Source organism: Oncorhynchus keta, chromosome 35 (genome assembly GCF_023373465.1).
Source record: "Oncorhynchus keta strain PuntledgeMale-10-30-2019 chromosome 35, Oket_V2, whole genome shotgun sequence".
Classification (NCBI taxonomy): domain Eukaryota; kingdom Metazoa; phylum Chordata; class Actinopteri; order Salmoniformes; family Salmonidae; genus Oncorhynchus; species Oncorhynchus keta.
The window spans coordinates 62,293,706-62,318,665 of record NC_068455.1 but is presented as its reverse complement, the minus strand read 5'-3'; the positions used below and the strand labels follow the sequence as shown (position 1 = coordinate 62,318,665).

The following is a 24,960-nucleotide window of genomic DNA, read 5'->3' as shown; positions in this document are numbered from 1 at the left end:
CTGATATCGACAAGCCCAGGTTTCGATAAGGGAAGGCAATGCAGCAAGATGCGAGTTAATGCATTATTTATTGATCATCTGTTGTATAAATCCCACTCCTTATGTAAAGACAGAGCTCTCGCAACCAGGTTTTCAGAGATGGGCTGAATGAGGCATGTTGAACAACTAACAAAAACAAAATCAATCTCGTCTTCAAATCAATGTGTATCTTGAGTTCAGAATCAGCACTTACTTTAATGGACTAATATAGTCTTTCGCATGTTGTTTTAATCTTGTCGTACTATCATAGCAAAGCATAATAATGTACTGAACAGGGAGCCTTGGCAACCATTGTTCTATTGTTAAAATGGCCTATAGTCATTTTGAGAAATTCAACACAGTTTAGGATAACACTTTGTCTGAACACCTCATTTTTCATCCAGTGAATGGACCCTTGCCCCTTAGAAGACCGAGAGAGAAAATAAGTTCTGTTGATGCAGTAAATGTCATCGTCCCAACGGATGATCCATTAAGATAGACACACTCTGGGAGTTTTTAATCAAGGGTCCAATACATTTATAGATTCAGCTCTATTATAAGGGGATTTTACATTGCACTAGCCTTCATAAACCTTGTGCATCAGCTTTATCTAACCATCTAGAACCACCAGCCATACTCAGCATGATGGATCATTTGATGATGTTACAATAGAATCAGACAGTATTAAAGCATGTTGGTGGTATTTATTGGGATGACTCATGTACTGGAGGCAGGATAGCCACTCACTGGCACAGCCACAAAGTCTCAAAATCTGATTTTAAACCTAAACCTTACCTTAACCCTAACCTTAACCACACTCCTAACCCTAACCTTAAAAGACCAAAAAGCTAATTTCTTGTTTTCATTGGATTGTTACGATATATGGGCAATTTTGACTTTGCATCTGGCCCATCTAGTGGAAATCGCTCAGCTCTGCCCCCAGGATAAGATTCATCCCAATAAATCTCAAACACGTTTCATAGTGCCATGTCAATATATTGTACGGCCCCAATATAATAAAGTGCTGCCATTGCTCTATTAGACAGTGAAGAAGATATATCAAATGGATTGAGCCTTTGACAAAGTAAAGATTTCACATATCAATTGTGCTTACCGACCATAAATACAATCCTTAGAATGCCAACGAAGCACCAGTTTATCACGGTGTGGCATGCAGGATAAAGGAACTCTATATACCGTAATAGGTAGAACGGTGTCCCACTTTCAAGCTAATAAACATTAAGATTACAAAAAAAAAGTACATTCCCGGTGCATTTACACTGGGCTAATTTCTCGGCTAACTTTTGGGCGAGTGATTTGTTACGGGACTTCTGAGACTCGGCCAATTGAAAATGGGCCGGCACAAAAGCCTACTTCCCTTAATTGGTCATTCGCCCCTGACTATGAGGACCATTTTCACGAGTGAAGCAGGAGCAGACAGTTTTTTCCCCCCTCTTTCCAGCACCTAAAGATTTTCTCCAAACCTAGCTGAGTTAGTAGAGGCATATGTGAGCATAGAAACATGGGTAGTGGCTACCCAGAGATGTTAAAAACACTATAAAAGTTTAGATGATTATCACGGGCCAATGTATCATATTAATTGCAAATTACGGCGTGATCCACTAGGATTGTCCATTTATAAGAGAAGTGCCTTTTATAAATGCCTCACCTGCCCCCTTCACTACCATATGCCAGAATGCAAGCACCACAAAATATACTTTTCTAACCATTTGTGGAGAGAACTTGGAGTTTTGCCTAGCTTTGAAAGACATCAACCAAACGCTGTCTCTCAGTAGTACCAATTAGGGAGTCAGAGGGGAATAACGGTGTACCTTGTCCTCTACTTCGCAATGTAGAGACAGCCCTTGTGACAGAGAAAATTCAGTAATGCGAGTGCTTGAATGGGAGCGACCTGGCTTCGAGGTCACTTCCTGTTCTCTCGTGGGATGTATCACTTTCACAGGAAGCAGTGTAAGCCACAAGAAGGGTTCAAGTTAACACCACCACGTTTCTAGGAGCAACTGAAACAGAATCGGAGTGCCAAAAAAGTTGAACTTGGAATGTGTGTGTGTGGAATTCAAATAACATGTCTAATGTCAACTCAGGTCTGCTTAAGTGCTTAAAGCAGTGGTTGTGTTTTAAATCTATTTTTGACTTTAATCACATCTTTTCTTTACATGGCAACTCTCTAAACCCTTTTGGGAGGCATTTCAATACTAGATTACATAAAATGATCTTATTATAGCCACTTTAATATAATAATGTCAGATTTAGTTTCCTAATGGAGGACAGAAATGTTGAATTATTATGGAAAAATATTTCATACACAAATGTTCTTTCTGAAAAACAACCCCTCTGTGTGTAATCTTTTTGAACAAGGTTACGTTGTACAAGACATCTTTTAAATGAGTTAAATCTAAAGAAGCCCTGTCTTCATCATGACTTTTGTAATCTGATCCCTGATTAGACCACTTTGTGTCTTAGTTTTGTTTATTTATTCACGCTTTTTCTACTTTTTCAGATTTTTCTTTGTTTATTAGATCATGTCATTTTCTGTATGTAAAATGTGCCTATTTGAATTTTTTTTTTTTACAAACAAACAAACAAGATAGTGCTTCAGCTAACATTTGCATCATATTGAATAGTAATCCTATTATTACAGAGTCCTTATTATATTATAATATCTCTTTAAAAAGGGGCAATCTGGGATTCAAACATTGACGTACCAAATTCCAGATTGCCCCTTTAATTGTTGCCAACCTGCGACCGTTAACTCCTTGTCACCATAGAGTAGATCAGTCATGCACACCACGTTTGACACTGACAACCTTGCCACCAGATGCTCCTGAATAATACATTGCTGATCGATTTGAGGATGCTTAAATAATATAAGTCCTCTACCGGGTGCATGTTACAGGGCGCGAGTTACATCGCCGCCGTGACTTAAATTTAGGAGAGTTGGGATACTCGGGGTAAATCAAGTGATATGGGCAGAGAAAAGTGTAATTAAGTGAAATATGTTCTTGCCACTGAAAGGGGGGTCATCCAAGGGTTAGTTGGTTGGTATGTTTCAGAGATCATTTTAGCTGCCGCTACAAACATTTATGTTTGCAGACGTGGTGATTCTCAAAAGTATCTACTGTTTGAAAGTCAATTTGGTGTCTTCATTGTTGTTCAAAAAAGGCACAAAGGGGCTGTATCGTTGATGTATTTGTCTCTCGTATTTGCTGATAACACATCCTTTTTCACGTTTGCAAAGTAATACCGCTGGATAGTGGAGTCACAGTATTCATATGCCTATGCCGTAAACAATTTCAAAAGCCTCATAGGAACCTGTCCCGTGCAATATCCAAGTTCTATGTACATGTTATTGTAATTAAGTTCTGATACAATATCAAGATGGCATTGTTAAACGACTATTGATATGGAACAGCATTGAGTTACAAAAAATTGATTCTCTGATTCGAGCGCAGCAGAGACTCATTTGCCGTGTCTTATCTCGCCTGAACTCTTATCCCCAGCCTTCATCGCACGGCCGGTGTGGGAATGTGACAAATACAGTTTGAAAATGCAAAAAAATAAATAAAGGGTCGGCTCTTTCGTTGAAGAACTAACAGATCTGCAGCAGTTGACTTTGTACTGTAAATAGGTACCGGAGTGGGAGAGAAATACACTGAGGAAGGAGAGAGGGTAAACCTGCTGGAAACAGTGGTATCTCTATGGGTCTTTGTTTCATGAGAGCCACTGGGTAAATACTGTAGGTCAACCCCTGTCTAATAATATATTAGAGGTGCAATGGAGGAAAAGAAAACCCACTGGGGGAAAAAAATTGTTGAATCAACACCGTTTCAGCATAATTCGTCAATGTGCAGTTTGTGACGTGGAATCTAAATGTAAAATGCATTGGATTTGCAAAAATTCATTAACGTAAATGGTTGTTTTGGAGGGTGAAACTTTAACCACGGGATTATTTCATGGTGTTGGTTGTGCTTTTAGTGTGGTGATACCTATCTCACGTTCTTGACTGGTTAAATAATCTGATCTCATTGATCAACGTGTCAATCAACTATCACTCAATTGTCCACGTTGAAAGGAGGTGTCCATGTGTGTCCAATCGGAATGTACTCTTCTGATTAAGAGTATCCCTGAGAAAGAGCTGCAATGATTGAAATGTGTAACAGTATAACTGTAGACCGTCCCCTCGCCCATACCCGGGCGCGAACCAGGGACCCTCTGCACACATCAACAACTGACACCCACGAAGCATCGTTACCCATCACTCCACAAAAGCCGCAGCTCTTGCAAAGGGGAACTACTACTTCAAGGTCTCAGAGCAAGTGACGTAACCGATTGAAACGCTATTTAGCGTGCACCGCTAACTAAGCTAGCCGTTTCACATCCGTTACACTCACCCCCCTTTTGACCTTCCTCCTTTTTCCGCAGCAACCAGTGATCCGGGTCACGGCACCAATGTAACAGTATAACTGTAGACCGTCCCCTCGCCCATACCCGGGCGCGAACCAGGGACCCTCTGCACACATCAACAACTGACACCCACGAAGCATCGTTACCCATCGCTCCACAAAAGCCGCGGCCCTCTGCAAGGGGAACTACTACTTCAAGGTCTCAGAGCAAGAGACGTAACCGATTGAAACGCTATTTAGCACGCACCGCTAACTAAGCTAGCCGTTTCACATCCGTTACAAATGCATAGCTCAATGTTTAAAGGAAAGTGCAAGGCTCACCCTCTATAATATGAAAAAATGGAACAATGCATGATAAATCAAATCAATATTGCAAGAACTGTTCATAAAATCACCTTTGGGATGCTATCTGCATCTAAAATATGCAGGTAAAGTGAAAGTGTGTTATTATCAACTCAAACAAGGGCATTACATGGACTAAAGCTTGAATAAAGCACTCTACATTACTGTGTCAAGTGTATGTAATTTAGGACCGTAATCCATACATTTGATTTGCTTCGCACAGTTAAAGTGCACATCCTTTCAATTGATAATAAGTTGCGTAAAAGTACTGAGAATTCTCTGGTTTTGAAATTGCATTTTAAAGTCAGATTAGGCATTTTGGTCTTTTCTAAACTGAAAAATGGCTACAGCCGGTTTAAAAAATGGGAACATCTGAATGCACAATGCTCTTCCTCCCACTTTTGGCTGCAGCGGCAGTGACACATTTTGAGATCACAATAATCACCTCAAAAGGTCTTTTCTCTCACGCTTCCCTGCATCTTCCTTTTCTCTGCAGTCCCACTCTCAATTATTTAGGAACTAAATAACGGTTTTCAAGTGTTAATAATTTAGGGGAAACCCCCAAATGTCTAGGCAAGGGGAAAGAGTAAATGGCAGAGAGACCAAGGGCTTTGTGGTACTTTATAGCCCCCATTCATCTTCAATGGTTATTATTCCTTTGTTTCACGGAGAGGGAACCCAGGCAGGAGGGCAGCATTAGGAAATAAGCACTTTGATTGTCTCATTTGAGCTCGTTTGCAACATTTGCTGGCAAATAACGAACATAAAATTGATGGTTTCCATTGTGCCATGAGAGAGGGTGAGGGGACCATTCTTAAAAATGTAGGCCTACAGCAAACCACAATAGATGTGCAAGATGATCTTTCACCCGCTCACCAACAGGTTAAACGGGATAAAGCCAACTGAGTTTACTGTTGTGTGTCACCATAGTGTCTATGTGACCAACTGGGATTTGAACCCAGGTCTTCGCTATGAGATTGTGTTAGCCCTCTGAGCTAAAAAACAAAACAAGGTATTAGATCTTCAGGTCTGGGTCAAGATTACTCCTCACACAAGTGTGGCTCACCAAACCACCTCTGTGATATATGCGTTTGTTGAAACGAGCAAATACTCAGAAACCATAAAAGTGGACATTTACATTACATTTAAGTCAGTTTGATATTGCAGACAAGTGGAACAGCCACTTTACAATAGTGCATGAAAGGATTACTTACCCTATCCTAGGTATTAGGTGGACCGCAATCAGTTTGATATTCAGCAAGTAACGACGGTCATAAAGGCACCACAGGTAATAACGCTGTTACGCGTTCTTTTTTACCTTCATTTACAAGTATTCAGATATATTCGATTTTTTGCAAACAGCTAATCATGTTTCTATGTCGGTTGTTGTAATACCTTGTTCATTGTATAAACCTAGTAGACCCTATATCCAATCAAGGTCCTTTTTGAAGATTCAACAGAATGTTATGTGGTTTGTGCGACCAACCAAGCTGATTATCCAGCTAAAGAGAGACGTTTTTTCATGGAGAATCAATTGCTAGTCCAGATGTTGATGACAAATCAATAAAGACATTACTGACTCTGCCAATGTGCTCTCTGTCCGACAAGCACTGATGTTGTCTTTAACCATATGTTTCCAAGGCAACCATACGGAGTAACTTACCATCATTAAAAATAACACATTTCTAATCAGACCTGGGTTCAAATAGTATTTGGCATGAGCATTTTGAGCTTGATTGGGCCGACCTGGAGTGCCAGATGGGTGGGATTCACACTTTGGACTATTCCAGGGGTTACATTGAATCAGGCAAGCTTGATAAAGCACAGATAAAGTATTAGAAATATATGTGCTCTAATCAATGCCACCAGCAACACTAGGCCTACTGCATCTAAAAACATACATAGGTTCAACATTAATTCTCTTTAGTTCTAAGAACACCACGTGGACAGAGTTTGCACTTACGGGACTATTATATTGGTTCCATTGCTCCAAGCACGCACAATCAATTGTGACAGATCTAAAATCTGACAGAAAGCAAATACAATTTGAACCCAGGTCTGATCTACAATCGTAACATCCTCGTAACATGACTCTAGTCTCCACTCCCTCTAGCCCTGGTCATACTACTGTATCATAAGAAGGGTATGTTCCTATGACGGTAGTTCAAATCAAATCAAATCAAATCCAATTTTATTTGTCACATACACATGGTTAGCAGATGTTAATGCGAGTGTAGCGAAATGCTTGTGCTTCTAGTTCTGACAATGCAGTAATAACCAACAAGTAATCTAACTAACAATTCCAAAACTACTGTCTTATACACAGTGTAAGGGGATAAAGAATATGTACATAAAGAGTGATGGTACAGAGCAGCATAGGCAAGATACAGTAGATGGTATCGAGTACAGTATATACATATGAGATGAGTATGTAAAAAAAGTGGCATAGTTAAAGTGGCTAGTGATACATGTATTACATAAGGATGCAGTAGATGATATAGAGTACAGTATATACGTATGCATATGAGATGAATAATGTAGGGTATGTAACATTATGTAAGTTAGCATTGTTTAAAGTGGCTAGTGATATATTTTACATCATTTCCCATCAATTCCCATTATTAAAGTGGCTGGAGTTGGGTCAGTGTCAGTGTCAGTGTGTTGGCAGCAGCCACACAATGTTAGTGGTGGCTGTTTAACAGTCTGATGGCCTTGAGATAGAAGCTGTTTTTCAGTCTCTCGGTCTCAGCTTTGATGCACCTGTACTGACCTCACCTTCTGGATGATAGCGGGGTGAACAGGCAGTGGCTCGGGTGGTTGTTGTCCTTGATGATCTTTATGGCCTTCCTGTAACATCGGGTGGTGTAGGTGTCCTGGAGGGCAGGTAGTTTGCCCCCGGTGATGCGTTGTGCAGACCTCACTACCCTCTGGAGATCCTTATGGTTGTGGGCGGAGCAGTTGCCGTACCAGGCGGTGATACAGCCCGCCAGGATGCTCTCGATTGTGCATCTGTAGAAGTTTGTGAGTGCTTTTGGTGACAAGCCTAATTTCTTCAGCCTCCTGAGGTTGAAGAGGCGCTGCTGCGCCTTCTTCACGATACTGTCTGTGTGAGTGGACCAATTCAGTTTGTCTGTGATGTGTATCCCGAAGAACTTAAAACTTGCTACCCTCTCCACTACTGTTCCATCGATGTGGATAGGGGGGTGTTCCCTCTGCTGTTTCCTGAAGTCCACAATCATCTCCTTAGTTTTGTTGACGTTGAGTGTGAGGTTATTTTCCTGACACCACACTCCGAGGGCCCTCACCTCCTCCCTGTAGGCCGTCTCGTCGTTGTTGGTAATCAAGCCTACCACTGTTGTGTCGTCCTCAAACTTGATTATTGAGTTGAAGGCGTGCGTGGCCACGCAGTCGTGGGTGAACAGGGAGTACAGGAGAGGGCTCAGAACGCACCCTTGTGGGGCCCCAGTGTTGAGGATCAGCGGGGTGGAGATGTTGTTGCCTACCCTCACCACCTGGGGGCGGCCCGTCAGGAAGTCCAGTACCCAGTTGCACAGGGCGGGGTCAAGACCCAGGGTCTCGAGCTTGATGACGAGCTTGGAGGGTACTATGGTGTTGAATGCCGAGCTGTAGTCGATGAACAGCATTCTCACATAGGTATTCCTCTTGTCCAGATGGGTTAGGGCAGTGTGCAGTGTGGTTGAGATTGCATCGTCTGTGGACCTATTTGGGCGGTAAGCAAATTGGAGTGGGTCTAGGGTGTCAGGTAGGGTGGAGGTGATATGGTCCTTGACTAGTCTCTCAACGCACTTCATGATGACGGAAGTGAGTGCTACGGGGTGGTAGTCGTTTAGCTCAGTTACCTTAGCTTTCTTGGGAACAGGAACAATGGTGGCCCTCTTGAAGCATGTGGGAACAGCAGACTGGTATAGGGATTGATTGAATATGTCCGTAAACACACCGGCCAGCTGGTCTGCGCATGCTTTGAGAGGGTTAACACGTTTAAATGTCTTACTCACCTCGGCTGCAGTGAAGGAGAGTCCGCATGTTTTCGTTGCAGGCCGTGTCAGTGGCACTGTATTGTCCTCAAAGCGGGCAAAAAAGTTATTTAGTCTGCCTGGGAGCAAGACATCCTGGTCCGTGACTGGGCTGGTTTTCTTCTTGTAGTCCATGATTGACTGTAGACCCTGCCACATGATGGAAGCAGTCTTGGAGTGTGGAATCAGCTTGGTCGGACCAGCGTTGGACAGACCTCAGCATGGGAGCTTCTTTTTTTAGTTTCTGTCTGTAGGCAGGGATCAACAAAATGGAGTCGTGGTCAGCTTTTCCGAAAGGAGGGCGGGGCAGGGCCTTATATGCGTCGCGGAAGTTAGAGTAACAATGATCCAAGGTTTTTCCACCCCTGGTTGCGCAATCGATATGCTGATGAAATTTAGGGAGTCTTGTTTACAGATTCCTGGTTGCGCAATCGATATGCTGATGAAATTTAGGGAGTCTTGTTTACAGATTAGCCTTGTTAAAATCCCCAGCTACAATGAATGCAGCCTCTGGATAAATGGATTCCAGTTTGCAAAGAGTCAAATAAAGTTTGTTCAGAGCCATCGATGTGTCTGCTTGGGGGGGATATATACGGCTGTGATTATAATCGAAGAGAATTCTCTTGGTAGATAATGTGGTCGACATTTGATTGTCAGGTGAACAGAAGGTTTTGAGTTCCTGTATGTTTCTTTCATCACACCATGTCTCGTTAACCATAAGGCATACGCCCCCGCCCCTCTTCTTACCAGAAAGATGTTAGGCTATATGCTCTGGTGCTGTAAACAACTTGTTAATTAAATCATTGGTCTTAGGTCGAGTGATTTCTAATACAGGAAATATCTGGGTCCTGAAACATTGCGTCTGCTTTGCACCCTAGTCACTATTTAGTGCTATTTAGGGAATAGGGTGTCACTTGGGACTGAATGTCCAAAACATTAGGAACTCCTTCCATGACATAGACTGACCAGGTAAAAGCTATGATCCCCTTATTGATGTCAATTGTTAAATCCTCTTCAATCAGTGTATATGAAGAAGGATTTTTAAGCCTTGAGACAATTGAGGCATGGATTGTGTATGTGTGTGATTCAGTGGGTGAATGGGCAAGACAAAAGATTTTAGTGCCTTTGACCGTATGGTAGTAGGTGCCAGGAGCACCGGTTTGTGTCAAGAACTGCAACGCTGCTGGGCTTTTCACGTTCAACAGTTTCCCGTGTGTGTCAAGAATGGTCCAACATCCAAAGGACATCCAGCCAACTTGACACAACTGTGGGAGGCATTGGAGTGAACATGGGCCAGCATCCCTGTGGAACGCTTAAGACACCTTGTAGAGTCCAAGACCCAACGAACTGTGGCTGTTCTGAAGGCACAAGGGCGGGGTGCAACTCAACATTAAGAAGGTGTTCTTAATGTTTTGTACACTCAGTGTACTTTGTTGTACAAGTGGACTTAGATCTCCTTTGCAATTATCTGTCCCCCGATGATGTCGTTGAGATACATGATCAATCCATTTAGATGGGAGTAATTTCCTCTAAGGAAACCGTAGCTGCCTAAGACTGAGCGCTGTAGTGCATTCTCTGTCTCGAAATACAGACACTGTATGTATTGTTACATAACAGTAACACTAATGAATGCCTGATTTACACAGAATAGAATGGTCCCTATCAGTCTCTATATCATGGACTTTGTCAGTGGCTTCATAAGGGAATTGGGTACTTTCTCCAGGAGTAAAAATGACATTGAATGAAAGGGAGGGACTATAAGAATGGAGCCTGAATAATTAAAAGGTACATCAAGCATTCAGGGCCCTGTTTCCCGATAGCGGTGGAACTTAAGCTTACGAGTGTTTTAACCATACGTCTTCCCTCAATTGACTGACCAAGAAAAGTATGTCAATAACATTGAAATTTGTACACTTCCGTTCAAAAGTTTGGGGTCACTTAGAAATGTCCTTGTTCTTGAAAGAAAAGCAATTATTTTGTCCATTAAAATAACAACAATTTGATCAGAAATACAGTGTAGACATTGTTAATGTTGTAAACGACCATTGTCGCTGGGAACGGCTGATTTTTTAAATGGAATATATACGTAGGCGCACAGAGGCCCATTATCAGCAACTATCACCCCCTGTGTTCCAATGGCACGTTGTGTTAGCTAACCCAAGTTTATCATTTTAAAAGGCTAATTGATCATTAGAAAACCCTTTTGCAATTATGTTAACACAGCTGAAAACTGTTGTTCTGATTAAAGAAGCAATACAACTGTCTTTCTTTAGACTAGTTGAGTATTTGGAGCATCAGGACGGCAGGGTAGCCTAGTGGTTAGGGCGTTGGACTAGTAACCGGAAGGTTGCAAGTTCAAACCCCCGAGCTGACAAGGTACAAATCTGTCGTTCTGCCCCTGAACAGGCAGTTAACCCCTCTGTTCCTAGGGCGTCATTGAAAATAAGAATTTGTTCTTAACTGACTTGTCTGGTTAAATAAAGGTAAAATAAATAAATAAATCAGCATTTGTAGGTTGGATTACTGGCTCAAAGTGGGCAGAAAAAAATATCTTTCTTTTGAAACTCGTCAGTCTATTCTTGTTCTGATGAATGCGAGAAATTGCCAAGAAATTGAAGTTCTCGTACAACGCTGTGTACTACTCCATTCACAGAACAGCGAAAACTGGCTCTAACCAGAATAAAAAGATGAGTGGGTGTCGCTGGTGCACAACAGAGCAAGAGGACAAGAACATTAGTGTGTCTAGTTTGAGAAACAGACACCTCACAAGTCCTCAACTGGCAGCTTCATTAAATAGTACCCACAAAAGAACACAGACTCTGGACAGAGGAACTCTACGTAGAAGGCCAGCATCCCGGTGTCGCCTCTTCACTGTTGACGTTGAGACTGGTGTTTTGCGGGTACTATTTAATGAAGCTGCCAGTTGAGGACTTGTGAAGCATCTAATTCGACACAATTAAAGAACCTGTTCCACGAGTGGTCTGATGCAATCATTAAATAACAAACCTTTTCAACTGCAACTTTAGTAACAATGGTTTTGGGAAACAGCTCTTCGATTCAATGATGCTCTTATGAAGAGTCTAACGAGGAACTTAGCCTTAAGATGCTTTTGGGAAAACTGGCTCGGGTATATAATGTTCAAGACCTGGGTAGCATGTGGTTTGAGTAAATCAATAGCTCAGACATCTTCTTCTCTGTCTTGTTGTCTCTCCGTCTTGCCACGAGTTTGTTTTTCCTCAGCTTAGCCAAAATTCATAATTGAAAACTCCTGAAGGACCTCAAACGCTCATGTTAGAATTGCAATACTAACAATTCTCTCCTCTATGTTTTCCTAAGTTGTGGCTGTACCAGACAGCAGTAGCCAACGACGAAAGACAAAAGAAGAGATACTCTGTAGCTTTGGGGGAAAAAAACATTTCCACAGTGACATTTGTGAGGGCTTAGTAACTACCATTACTCAAGCCTGTGATGGCGGTGAGTGGCAAGTCCCAGAGTGAGTAGATTTTTATTGTGTTAATGCCTTCTTCCCTCTGTAATCATGGGCAGACAGATAAAAGCTTTTGCACTCACACGTCGTCCACGTAGCAGGGATACGGCATTTGCTGGGCAAACACGCCGAGCGGCTGTGATTTGTTCGTGTGCACCCGTATAATGCCGTGGTCCATCATGTCCTGCAGATAGGCGAAGCCTCCCCATATATAGCGCAGGTTGTTGAAGGAGTCACGGGCCCCGGGAGACCAGCCCCTTTACGTTGAAAGGACACACATCACATGACTGTCAGTGTTTAAGGAGACAGCCGCGGCTGAAAACATCATGGATGAAGCCGCTATATGTTACACCAAAATATATACATTTTTTGTAATGACATTTGTCCCATGAGTGACATGGAATCATCAATTTATTGGCACCGAATGCTTACTGTTAATCATCTGAGATATAGCAGAGAAATATGCAAGAAAATCTCTATTTGCTTTAAATACTTCAATTGTCTGGCAAAAATAAATAAAAAAAGGCGAAGCAACATCACGGCTTGTATTCATAAAGTGTCTCAGTAGGAGTGCTGATCTAGGATATGTTTCACCTTTTAGGTCATCTTGAATAACATTACATGGACGGGGAGACCTGATCCTGGATCAGCACTCCTCTGAGACACTACGAATACGGGCCCTGTCGCCCAAAGTTCTCTCTTTGGCACTAAAACAGAACAGGCTGACAGCGGAGAGTCTGTGCACTGTGCCTACCTTTCTTTAATCTTATTGGTACTCTCCCCCTCATCGATGTCCAAGCGGATCTTGTACTTGACGTAAGGAGGGGGGTGGCTGGCGGCAGGGTCGAGGTCTTCGAAAACTATACCAGCCCAGTACGTATCGTTTTCTAGAAGCTCCAAGGCTCTAGCCACGAGATGTCCCTCACTGTCAACAGCCTCAAACTTATCCAGGTCCAGGCACTGTAACATGGAAAGATAAGTTAACTCTAAGAAAGAGAGAAAATAAGTTTACTTAATTCTTTACAAACTGCTAGGGGTCTTAAACAAGATCGTTACTTTAATATGGGATGAGAAAAGAGAGCGCTAGAGAGTGCTTTAGGTATGCATTCATCTCAGGATACAGATCTTCCGGAAAATGTCACTTTGGGAACCCCATTCCTTTAAAAGTTCCCACCTGTTCCCAACCAATTCCAGCCCTGGGTGTTTCATAGATATTACACAGAAAGAACATGTCCAAAACCATTACACCCACTCGCTGCATCTCCCATCTTTCCAACAACTCTGAAAGATGGACACTTCAAGGCCAACTGTACCGCCCATGAAATACACGATTAAAGTTGTTTGCATGGTTGAAAGAGTAGAATCATATACTTTTAGTAATATGTCAGTCATGTCAGCAGTCAAGTTTCCAAGATATTGGGCTTTGAAGAAGCAAAGTGTCACCGGCCACATTTGACCTGCACTGTTGGAGCTAGAAGCATAAGTACTTCACCGTGCCCTGCGATTACATCTGCGACCCTGTGCCTGTGACTAATAAACTAATCTTATCTATCTAATCTAAAATGTCCTCCAATCAACACTCAACTCCCCATTATGTATCATAGCAACAATAGTAAACATCAGAGTACCTTAGGTAGATTGTTGTGCACAATGTTTGAAATTACGTAATTTGTAACTCGATTTAAACCTGAGTTGAGCATGCAAATCAAGTTTGTGCCTCAGTGCATAGGGCATACAAACTCATGTTAGGTCTTCCGCAATATCATACACAACCTTTTTTCTCCTGTACCGACAGTAAGATTATAGACATGTACACATGATTAGAAACTGGATGGTCGAGCACTGAATGATTATTGGCTGACAGCAGTGGTATATCAGACCGTATGCTACGAGTATGACAAAACATTTATTTTTACTGCTCTACGTTGGTAACCAGTTTATAATAGCAATAAGGCACCTCTGGGGTTTGTGGTAGAGTATATGGCCAATATACCATGGCAAAGAGCTGTATCCAGGCACTCAGCGTTGAGTCATGCTTATGAACAGCCCTTAGCTGTGGTATATTGGCCATATACCACACCCCCTCGGGCCTTATTGCTTAAATGTACCATATTTGCATTAATGCTCCTCACTAAAAGTCAATAATAAAATAAAAAGTGAAAATAGCCTTTCTGCAATAACACGATCCAAAAATAAGTGATGAACAGAAACCACAACATAAGACATGCCTGAGGAATGGTGCAGTCGAACCAATCTGTTTTGGTACTGACACTGAAAACAATAGACTGGACAACAGCGGAGTCACAAATGATGCAGAGCTGCCAAGGGATATGTTATGGAGTATAGCTGAGGCATACTGAGACATAGATTTGGTAGCTGGCTGGCACTCGCTTTATATCCTTGTTTCCAATGGACTGTAATGAGCTAGCCATCTGGGGAGTGAGTCTGGCTTGACAGCTGTCCACACATACCTCTACCACACGGGTTTGTTATGGTACTTTCTCTCAGTAAAGAAGGTCCTTTGCTATTTTCACAGACAGCATATCATTGCATATGTTGTTATTGAGTGTCCAAATTCAGCATGTCACATTTTTTGACTGTACGTTATGCAGTACATGACATTATATGATTATTGGGCAGTTTGTGCCTGCCCTGTATGTAGGGAAATGTCAGGTTTGTTTCGACTTTTGCTGCAGTGGGCTAAATCAGGGTTACACAGAGAGTTTCTTGGAAGTCTTAAACAAATCTACTTTGAAGCAAAAGTATACATCTCACACACATGGTTATGGGCTTTACAAAGAAGAAGACAGCCGTACCATGTCAGATATAGAGTTGAAATGTATTCCATTTTGAGTTTGCATCCCAATATTACACTTTTTATACATCACAGAAGACTGAAATATAACAAAACTATTTTACATAGAAACACCGGATTTCCAGCATTTAAAAAATATAAATGTTTATTCCACCCATGAGGCCACTAGGTCATTTGACTGCAGGAAAGGGGTTTTAATGTATTAGTTTACTCACAATGCATTAGATAGAATGATATATTGTGTCATCTTACCTACAATGTATTAACTAAGAGACTGTTTACATACTTTACGACCAATCATGTGGCAGCATCTCTTTAACAAATACATATGTTTCATTGTCATATACACGGAGTTTACAAAACATTAGGAACATCTGCTCTTCCCATGACACAGACTGACCAGGTGAATGCTGTGATCCTTTATTGATGTCACTTGTTAAATCCACTTCAAATCAGTGCAGATGAAGGGGAGGAGGCAGGTTAAAGAAAGACTTCTAAGCTTAGAGACAATTGTGACATGGATTGTGTATGAGTGCTTATCAAGCTGATGTTTCAATTGAGACCTGACAGACTCTTCCATGTCCCACTTAGTTTATAATCTCCATGACGACTTATGACAAGAACACTGCAGAGTCAAACGTCAACTGCATTAAAAAGTTTGTCCTCTTGAAGAGTTTGGATCGACGCTTGTAATCTGTAGTGATCCATTGAGGAAGCAGGCTAAGCAGCCACTCAGCACAAGCCCACTGCTGTAAGTCAACCCATCAAAATCATATTACATTTAAGTCATTTGGCAGACACGCTTATTCAGAGCAACTTACAGCTATTGCATACATCTTAAGATTGCTCGGTGAGACAACCACATACTCTATCACAGTAAGTACATTTTGCCCTCAATAAACCCCAACCCTACTAGCTCCGGGGTGAAGTTGACGCTAGGTCTAGATCTAGGATCTTCCTCCCACAATCCTAACTTGAACCATTAGTTGGGAAAATGTGAATCTGATCCAAAATCAGCATCTAGAGCAAATTCACCCTATGACAAACATGTCATGCTTTTCCTCAACCACTGGATATGGTGGTGCTAAGTCTATGCAGTTGGATAGCAACGATTGGACTTCGATCACGGTTGAGGAACTAACCTACTGACAATTTGACAGGCTGCCACCTCCAATCTCTCGCTGCCCTTTATTAGACTCACAAATGGCACCCTATTCCCTAAATAGTGCACTACTTTGGATAAGAGCCCTATGGGCCCTGGTCAAAAGAACTGCGCCATAAATGTATCAGGTTGCTATTTGGGCACGAGGCAACACTTTAGCAGCAGACACAGTGATGTCATGGTTGTAGAGGGTACGCTGATAGATGATAGCTGCGGGAGGACATTAGCATGGACTGACTGTGCAAAACATTAAGAACACCTTACTAATATTGACTTGCATGCCCCCCTCCCCCCTTTTGCCCTCAGAACAGCCTCAATTCACCGGGACAAGGACTCTACTAGGTATCAAAAGCGTTCCATAGGGATGCTGGCCCATGTTGACTACAATGCTTCCCACAGTTGTGTTAAGTTGTCTGGATGTCCTTTGGGTGGTGGAACAGTCTTGATACACATGGGAAACTGTTAAGCATTGCAGTTATTGACACAAACCGGTGCTCCTGGCACACACTGCCATACCCAGTTCAAAGGCACTTAAATATTTTGTCTTGTCCAGTCACCCTCTGAATGGCACACATACACAATCCATGTCTCAAGGCTTAAAAACAATGTATTTAACCTGTCTCCTCTAATTCATCTACACTGATTTGAAGTGGATTTAACAAGTGACATCAATAAGAAATCATAACTTTCACCTGGATTCACCTGGTCAATTCTACAGTGCTATCAGAAACTATTCACACCCCTTTGCTTTCTCAGCCTGAATCTAAAATTGATCACATTTAGATTTTGTGTCACTGATCTAAACACAATACCCTATAATGTCAAAGTGGAATTTATTTTGTCAACTTAAAAAAAAATATGCAATTATGTAAAAAAGTATGTAAAGCCGAGCTGTCTTTTATCAATAACTATTTAATAATTATAACTAATCAATAACTATTCAACCCCTTTTATAAGGCAAGCCTATATAAGTTCATGAGTAAAAATGTGCTTAACAAATCGCATAATGGGTTTCACTAACTCATTCCGTGTTCAATAATAGTGGTTAACATGATTTTTGAATGACTACCCCAAATCTGTACCCCACACATACAATTATCTGTAGGGTCCCTCAGTTGAGCTGAGAATTTCAAAAAGAGACACAACCTCCAAGACCAGGGAGGTTTTCCAATGCCTCGCAAAGAACGGCACCTATTGGTATATGGGTAATTTAAAAAAATGACATCTCTTTGAGCATGGTGAAGTTATTCATTATACTTTGGATGGTTTATCAATACACCCAATCACTACAAAGATACAGGTGTCCTTCCTAACTGAGTTACCGGAGAGGCCAATGGTGACTAAAACAGTAACAGAGTCAATGGTGACTAAAACAGTTTAATTCAGAGTTTAATGGCTGTGATAGGAGAAAACTGAGGATGGATCAATTACATTGTAGTTACTCCACAATACTAACCTAAATGACAGAGTGAAAAGAAGAAAGCCTGTACAGAATAAAAATATTCCAAAACATGCATCCTGTTTGCAACAATGCTCTTTCTTAAGTAATACTCAAAACAATGTGTCAAAGAAATTTACTTTTTGTCCTGAATACAAAGCCTTATGTTTGGGACAAAGCCACCACAACACTGAGTACCATGCTTCATATTTTCAAGCATGGTGGTGGCTGCATCATGTTATGGGTATCCTTGTCATTGTCAAGGACTAGGGAGCTTTTTAGGGAAAACATTTACGGAATACAGCTATAAGCACAGGCAGAATCCTAGAGGAAAACTGGTTCAGTCTGCTTTCCAACAAACACTGGGAGAGTAGCTTACCTGTCATACCCTGGCCTTAGTTATCTTTGTTTTCTTTATTATTTTGGTTAGGTCAGGGTGTGACATGGGGGATTTATGTGTTTTGTCTGGTCTAGGTATTGTTGTATGTTTATGGGGCTGTTTCCTTTCTAGGTAGTTTGTAGGTCTATGGTTGCCTAGATTGGTTCTCATTTAGAGGCAGCTGTCTATCGTTGTCTCTGATTGGGAACCATATTTAGGCAGCCATATTCTGTGGGTATTTTGTGGGTGATTGTCTTCTGTCTTTGTGTCATTGCACTAGATGGGACTGTTTCGGTTTTCACTTTTGTTGTTTTGTATTTTGTAGTGTTCTCATGTATGGTCTTGATTAAACATGTTTAACTGTAACCACGCTGCATTTTGGTCCTCCTCTCCTTCAGCAGAAGAAAACCGTTACAATTACCAAGATGACATTGAATGTTCCTGAATGGCCTAGTTAGAGTTTTAACTTAAATCGTCTTGAAAATCTATTTCAATGTATGTCTGTCTAGCAATGATCAACAATCAACTTGACAGAGCTTGAAGAATTTAAAAAAGAATCATGTGCAAATATTGTACAATCCACGTGTGTAATGTTCTTAGAGACCGACCCAGAAAGACTCACTGCTGTAATCGCTGCCAAAGGTGATTGTAACACATATTGACTCAGGGGTGTGAATTAGATATCTCTGTATTTTATTTTCAATAAACTTGCAACATTTTCTAAAAACATGTTTTTTTTCATTTCGTCATTATGGATTGTCTTCCCATTGTAAATGGGTGATAAAACAATTGATTTAATACATTTTGAATTCACACTGTAACACAACCAAATGTGGACTAAGTTAAGGGGTATGAATACTTTTAGAAGGCACGGTATTTTATGGAAAGAGCAGGTGTTCACAATGTTTTGTACACTCAGTGTACATTTATATATTGTATATGATAATATGTTTTTAGCCATGTGCCAGCATATTTGCTGGGGAGGACTAGCCATCTGCATTATAGATGATAACAGAATACAAATCAAGTGTATCTACTCACTTAAGTTAATCTATCTATGGACCACTTCAGGAAGGAGCTTATGTAGGCACCCAGTCAACATCTTTCACAACCAAACGTATCCTCTGGTCAATGATTAGCAATTTGTGTATTCATAAACTTCATATTGGATTAGTAAATTATGTGGATGTAATGAGTCCAACCAATTTGACATTTCATTTTCAAAAAATGTAAAGAATCAATGTTGTATTACTAGTCATATGTCTTCTTGAATTTGAAGGACCTGAAATGTTGATTTATAGTTACATTTGGCCATGTTTCCTCAACTTGACATGTATTGACTACATGAGCCTTTGATTAATATACTGATTACATTTTTTATACCTTGAGATGAGAGAAATTCAAATGGAAGAGAGAGAGAGCAAAAATAAAAGAGTGGGGAGAGAGGGGGAAGGGGTAGAGAGAGAGGAAGCGAGAGAGGAAAAGAGTGAGGGAGAGAGAAAGAGAGCGAAAGTGAGAGAGCGGGGGGAGAAAGAGAGAAAGAGAGAGAGAGAGAGAGAGAGAGAGAGAACATTTCACATTTTCTCCCCCCTGTCCACGCTCAGCATGCGTTGAGCCTATGCGACAAGGAAAAGGTAAATGATTGACGAGTAAACATCATCCCGGCGTCCATTTTGAGATATGGAATTACATCAGGAACGAAAATGGATTGCATTACTTTTGGATGTTTTTTTGCCCCATGTGGTTAAACCCCAGGAGGCTTAGATGTCATCTCCCAGGTATTAGCAATGAGGGGGATGATGAAATGTCTGTAGTCTACACATGTGGCTACATAGCGCAAGGGAAAGTAGTGTATCGCTGCAAACCACCAAACGGATCAATACGTCAATGTTCACCCAACTGTCTGCATGTCACAACAGTATGTGTAAAGATAGCGCTGTGTCTTGTGTTATGTTAGCTGAAATGTGTGTCCATGGATGCTTATAACAATCCCTTTTTATTACCACAGCAGTAGAGTTAGGCATTTTTCGGAATGTTGTCAAGGTTGTCAATTGATATGGACCTTTGTATTCACCGTAACAATTGGCATTCGGGCTTTGTATTCACCCAATCAAATGACAGCTTGTGCTGCTGGGGGTGAAGAATGTAACTATTATAGTTGTGAACGCACACACGGTGTTGAACGTTTTTGCTCATATATCAGAGCTAGACAATTGGGCACACAATGGTAGAATCAACGTTGTTTTCACCTCATTTCAATGGAATTACATTGACCCAATGTGGAATAAATGTTGAATTGACTGTCTGTGCCCAGCGGGAGGATACATAAACACACTCCAAAATGTCAGTGTATTCTGTAAAGGGGGACAAATTTGATCAAATAACATTTGACAATGTGAAGAGAGAGAATGAACAAACCCCAATGAACTTCTTCAGGAGGTCCAGGATTTGGCTGGTGGCGTTGAACACGTCGCGCCAGTCCTTCGGCGGCCTGCCCGCGGGGCGGCCCCCAGGGGGCCCGTTGTACAGGAAGTTGGCGAGCAGTTCTTCCGTCCATCTTGTGCCTTCGAGCCCGTGGTTGAGTGCGGCTGCAAACACCGGGTTATCCAGAAAGGCCTGATTTGAAAACCAGAGAAAAGGGGTTGTGAGGGTAATTTACACTCATCAGATTATAAAACAATCAATGCACTGAGAAATGAATGCAGTGGAAGCTAATTGGAGACCTGCAGCACTGCAGATCCTTAGGACCTAGTTTTCCCCCTGTGAGAGAATTAATTAGAAACATTAAGCTAGATGGCACTGTTGTACTGCAGGCTTGGGAATTTACACCCACCTTTTTCATGACCATGCACATTCACACATGTAGAGTCGCAGGCACATACGCAGACACACTCAGGCATGTGCACAAACAAGTGTACATTCCCACACACACATACACACACGGTGTGCTTCCAATGACTGTCTCCTTCCTCCTTCCCCCAGACCTCACCCCAGTGTGATAAGCACCAGGTGTCTTAACTGTCAGCTCGGCTTAAGCCTCATTCCATGATTTCACTCGGCACTCAAAGAGTTAAGGAAGAGATATGCTAATCTAAATGCAAATGGTGTTGCTGTTACAGCCTCCCTACAGTATGTGTGCAGTTTCAAAAATGAATGGCCAACCATCCCTGTAGTGTAGAACAATGGGAGCCTTACATAATAGCTTCCTACTCAGGTTCTGTACGTTCCCTGGTACAGGTTTGGTGAAAATACATTACTTGCATCCCAAATGGCACCCTATTCCTTATATAGTGCACTACTTTTGACCTGATCCCTATGGGCCCAGATCAAAAGTAGTGCACTATAAAGGGTGCCATTTGGGATGCAACCTTTCCATCTGTCTGGGACTGCTCCCCTCAGTGTGATCTGTAGGGTGCATACAGTATGCTCGCAACCATGAAATTGCAACCTTGTAATGACACGATAATAGTGGTGTTGTATTGCATAACTGAACATGGTCTGCTGATAATGTAGTGTGTGGCAAAACAGGCTGAAATTCCCTCTGACTCGCTCTCTCTGCCTCGCTCTCTCTGCCTCGCTCTCTCTGCCTCAAACATATTCTGACCAATGTGTTCAGTGGCGTTTGTAAGTAAACACTTTGGAATGTTTAACATGAGGTCAAAGTGTCAGATGTCTATGCTGCTCCTGACCATTAAGAAACATCAGGTTTAACCATACATCTGTGAGAGTAAGAGTGGAATAATTCATTTTGTTTCAAGATGTGCATACAGAAATATATTGTAAACAATATGCTGTTTTTACTTTAGAGTTAAGAATATTTGTAAAGGGTCACTGAAATTCAATTGATGATACAGAATGCCAATGTGTCTGTGGCTAAACATGGTATATATGTTGTACTTCTCCTAATGTTCAGTGGCATTTGGGATGGATTGTTGCAGATATGCCGTTTAACCCCGGCGTCCAAGTGTCAAATGACATTATCCGACATGAGGTCTTCGAGCAAAAAAAGACGTTCCCATATTTTCCCTGGCCTTTTAAAAGGATGGAAATGGTCGGCTCCCGGCGGCAGACGGCCAATGAAAACTCAAACCAGCCCTCTTACCATTTTCCAACATAGGGTCATTCTAATAATAATTCCTGCTTGACATTTTCCTAGATGGTCACTGGTTTGGCATCAAGTAAATGGCAACCAACCATTAATTATCAGTCACTCTTTTACTGTAATAGAATGTTATATAAACAGATGTAAACCCATACGGTTACCTGTTGGCAACACTAGTAATTATTTTTACACAGAGTAGTGCTTGAGAATACTGCTTTCTGGGTCCTTCAAGCCATTCCATAAAATCAGAGCTGTCCTCTCTCCCCTATGCACTAGCATAGATCTGAGAGGATTGAATGGGTATAGGGAGAATGGTAGGAAATCCATCTTGCCCTCTGATAGTCAAGGTGGAATATAGAGCTAGTTAGAGGACTCGTCTTTGTATCTGTTCCACTAAGGCATTTTGTGAGCGCACGGGTAGCGCCACTAAGACAATCTCCATTTTCATGTAGTCCATTTTCTTATTGTACAACTTCTATGAGTTGGTTAACAAGCTGAAAGGGTGCATACTGTGTTGTTTGAACAGGTACAGTGGGGCAAAAAAGCATTTAGTCAGCCACCAATTGTGCAAGTTCTCCCACTTAAAAAGATGAGAGAGGGCTGTAATTTTCATCATAACTATGACAGACAAAATGAGAAAAAAAATCCAGAAAATCACATTGTAGGATTTTTTATGAATTTATTTGCAAATTATGGTGGAAAATAAGTATTTGGTCAATACTTTGTTATATACCCTTTGTTGGCAATGACAGAGGTCAAACGTTTTCGGTAAGTCTTCACAAGGTTTTCACACACCCGGGCGGTGTGTTTGGGATCATTGTCATGCTGAAAGACCCAGCCACGTTTCATCTTCAAAGTTTTCACTCAAAATCTCACGATACATGGCCTCATTCATTCTTTCCTTTACACGGATCAGTCGTCCTGGTCCCTTTGCAGAAAAACAGCCCCAAAGAATGATGTTTCCACCCCCATGCTTCACAGTAGGTATGGTGTTCTTTGGATGCAACTCAGCATTCTTTGTCCTCCAAACACGACGAGTTGAGTTTTTACCAAAAAGTTATATTTTGGTTTCATCTGACCATATGACATTCTCCCAAACATCTTCTGGATCATCCAAATGCTCTCTAGCAAACTTCAGACGGGCCTGGACATGTACTGGCTTAAGCAGGGGGACACGTCTGGCACTGCAGGATTTGAGTCCCTGGCGGCATAGTGTGTTACTGATGGTAGGCTTTGTTACTTTGGTCCCATCTCTCTGCAGGTCATTCACTAGGTACCCCCGTGTGGTTCTGGGATTTTTGCTCACCGTTCTTGTGACCATTTTGACCCCACGGGGTGAGATTTTGCGTGGAGCCCCAGATCGAGGGAGATTATCAAGGGTCTTGTATGTCTTCCATTTCCTAATAATTGATCCCACAGTTGATTTCTTCAAACCAAGCTGCTTACCTATTGCAGATTCAGTCTTCCCAGCCTGGTGCAGGTCTACAATTTTGTTTCTGGTGTCCTTTGACAGTTCTTTGGTCTTGGCCATAGTGGAGTTTGGAGTGTGACAGTTTGAGGTTGTGGACAGGTGTCTTTTATTCTGATAACATGTTCAAACAGGTGCCATTAATACAGGGAACAAGTGTAGGACAGAGGAGCCTATTAAAGAAGAAGTTACAGGTCTGTGAGAGCCAGAAATCTGGCTTGTTTGTAAGTGACCAAATACTTATTTCCACCATCATTTGCAAATAAATTCATTAAAAATCCTACAGTGTGATTTTCAGGATTTTTCTTTTCTCATTTTGTCTGTCATAGTTGAAGTGTACCTATGATGAAAATTACAGGCCTCTATCATATTTTTTAAGTGGGAGAACTTGAACAATTGGTGGCTGACTAAATACTTTTTTGCCCCACTGTATAAAGACCACTTGCAGTTGTGGAATGTTTGCTCACGAGTATAATTCATTGGCTGATCCATCCTGATAACCTGGATGGAATTAAGTGATCCTTCCTTAACCCATTGGGAGTCACACCCAGTTAACGACTTCAACATGCAGATTGCCATTTATTGTCATTAATCTTACCCTGGAGGCAGCTCTGCAGAGTGAGCATACAATCTGATTTTAAACTTAACCCTAACATTAAACTTACCCACACTGCTAACCCTAATGCCTAACCTGAAAATAAATTACTTTTTACAATGTAGCCAATTTTCACCTTGCAGCTGGCCCATTAGTGGAAATCGCTCAGTTCTGCCTCCAGGACAAGATTCATGACTATAAACATAAACCTGCCTTCAAAATGAGGCAAGTCCTCAATAGCATTGCCCATGCTAAAATGGCTTTTGGGCACCGCAGTTGTCTATCTATGTCTATGAGGTGGAATTGTCACCATTTTGCTTATGCCTATCCAATCCTCCTAGATCCAATCATTAGGGGCTAGGGGTTTATTTGGGATTCAAGAGATTTCTCTCTTCAGCTCGGCTGATAACTCAACTGTGTTGTAATTGCCGCCATCAATGTAGAAAGTTGCTAAAACCTTGAGAGACCTCTGGAGAAGATGACACCACGGAACTACCAGTTCTGAGGCCTGCTGCTCAGAGGGAGAAAATGAAGACAAAGGAGAATTGCAGGGTCCATTTGTGTAAAGGTTAGGGCTGGGGTAATGAATAACCTGGCTACATGGAGTGCTTGGCTACGCTCTTCCCTAGCTGCCCATAAGCTCATTTCAGGTGACACGGGAGTAATGTCTGCTTCAAGGGAAGGGGAAGGAGAGAG

The 24,960-nt window shown here is 41.6% G+C and overlaps 1 protein-coding gene across 1 annotated transcript in view; it reads right to left on the bottom strand.

Annotated features, from left to right (window-relative positions):
• Positions 1–24,960, bottom strand: part of LOC118369152 (phospholipid-transporting ATPase ABCA1-like) — a 240,971-nt gene that overhangs the window by 161,080 nt on the left and 54,931 nt on the right. The window contains exons 12-14 of the mRNA XM_052497231.1: positions 20,518–20,715; positions 13,060–13,265; positions 12,389–12,562 (exon numbers count right to left, since the gene is read on the bottom strand). Of these exons, the coding sequence (XP_052353191.1) occupies positions 12,389–12,562; positions 13,060–13,265; positions 20,518–20,715 (578 nt within the window). The remainder of the gene's footprint in view (positions 1–12,388; positions 12,563–13,059; positions 13,266–20,517; positions 20,716–24,960) is intronic.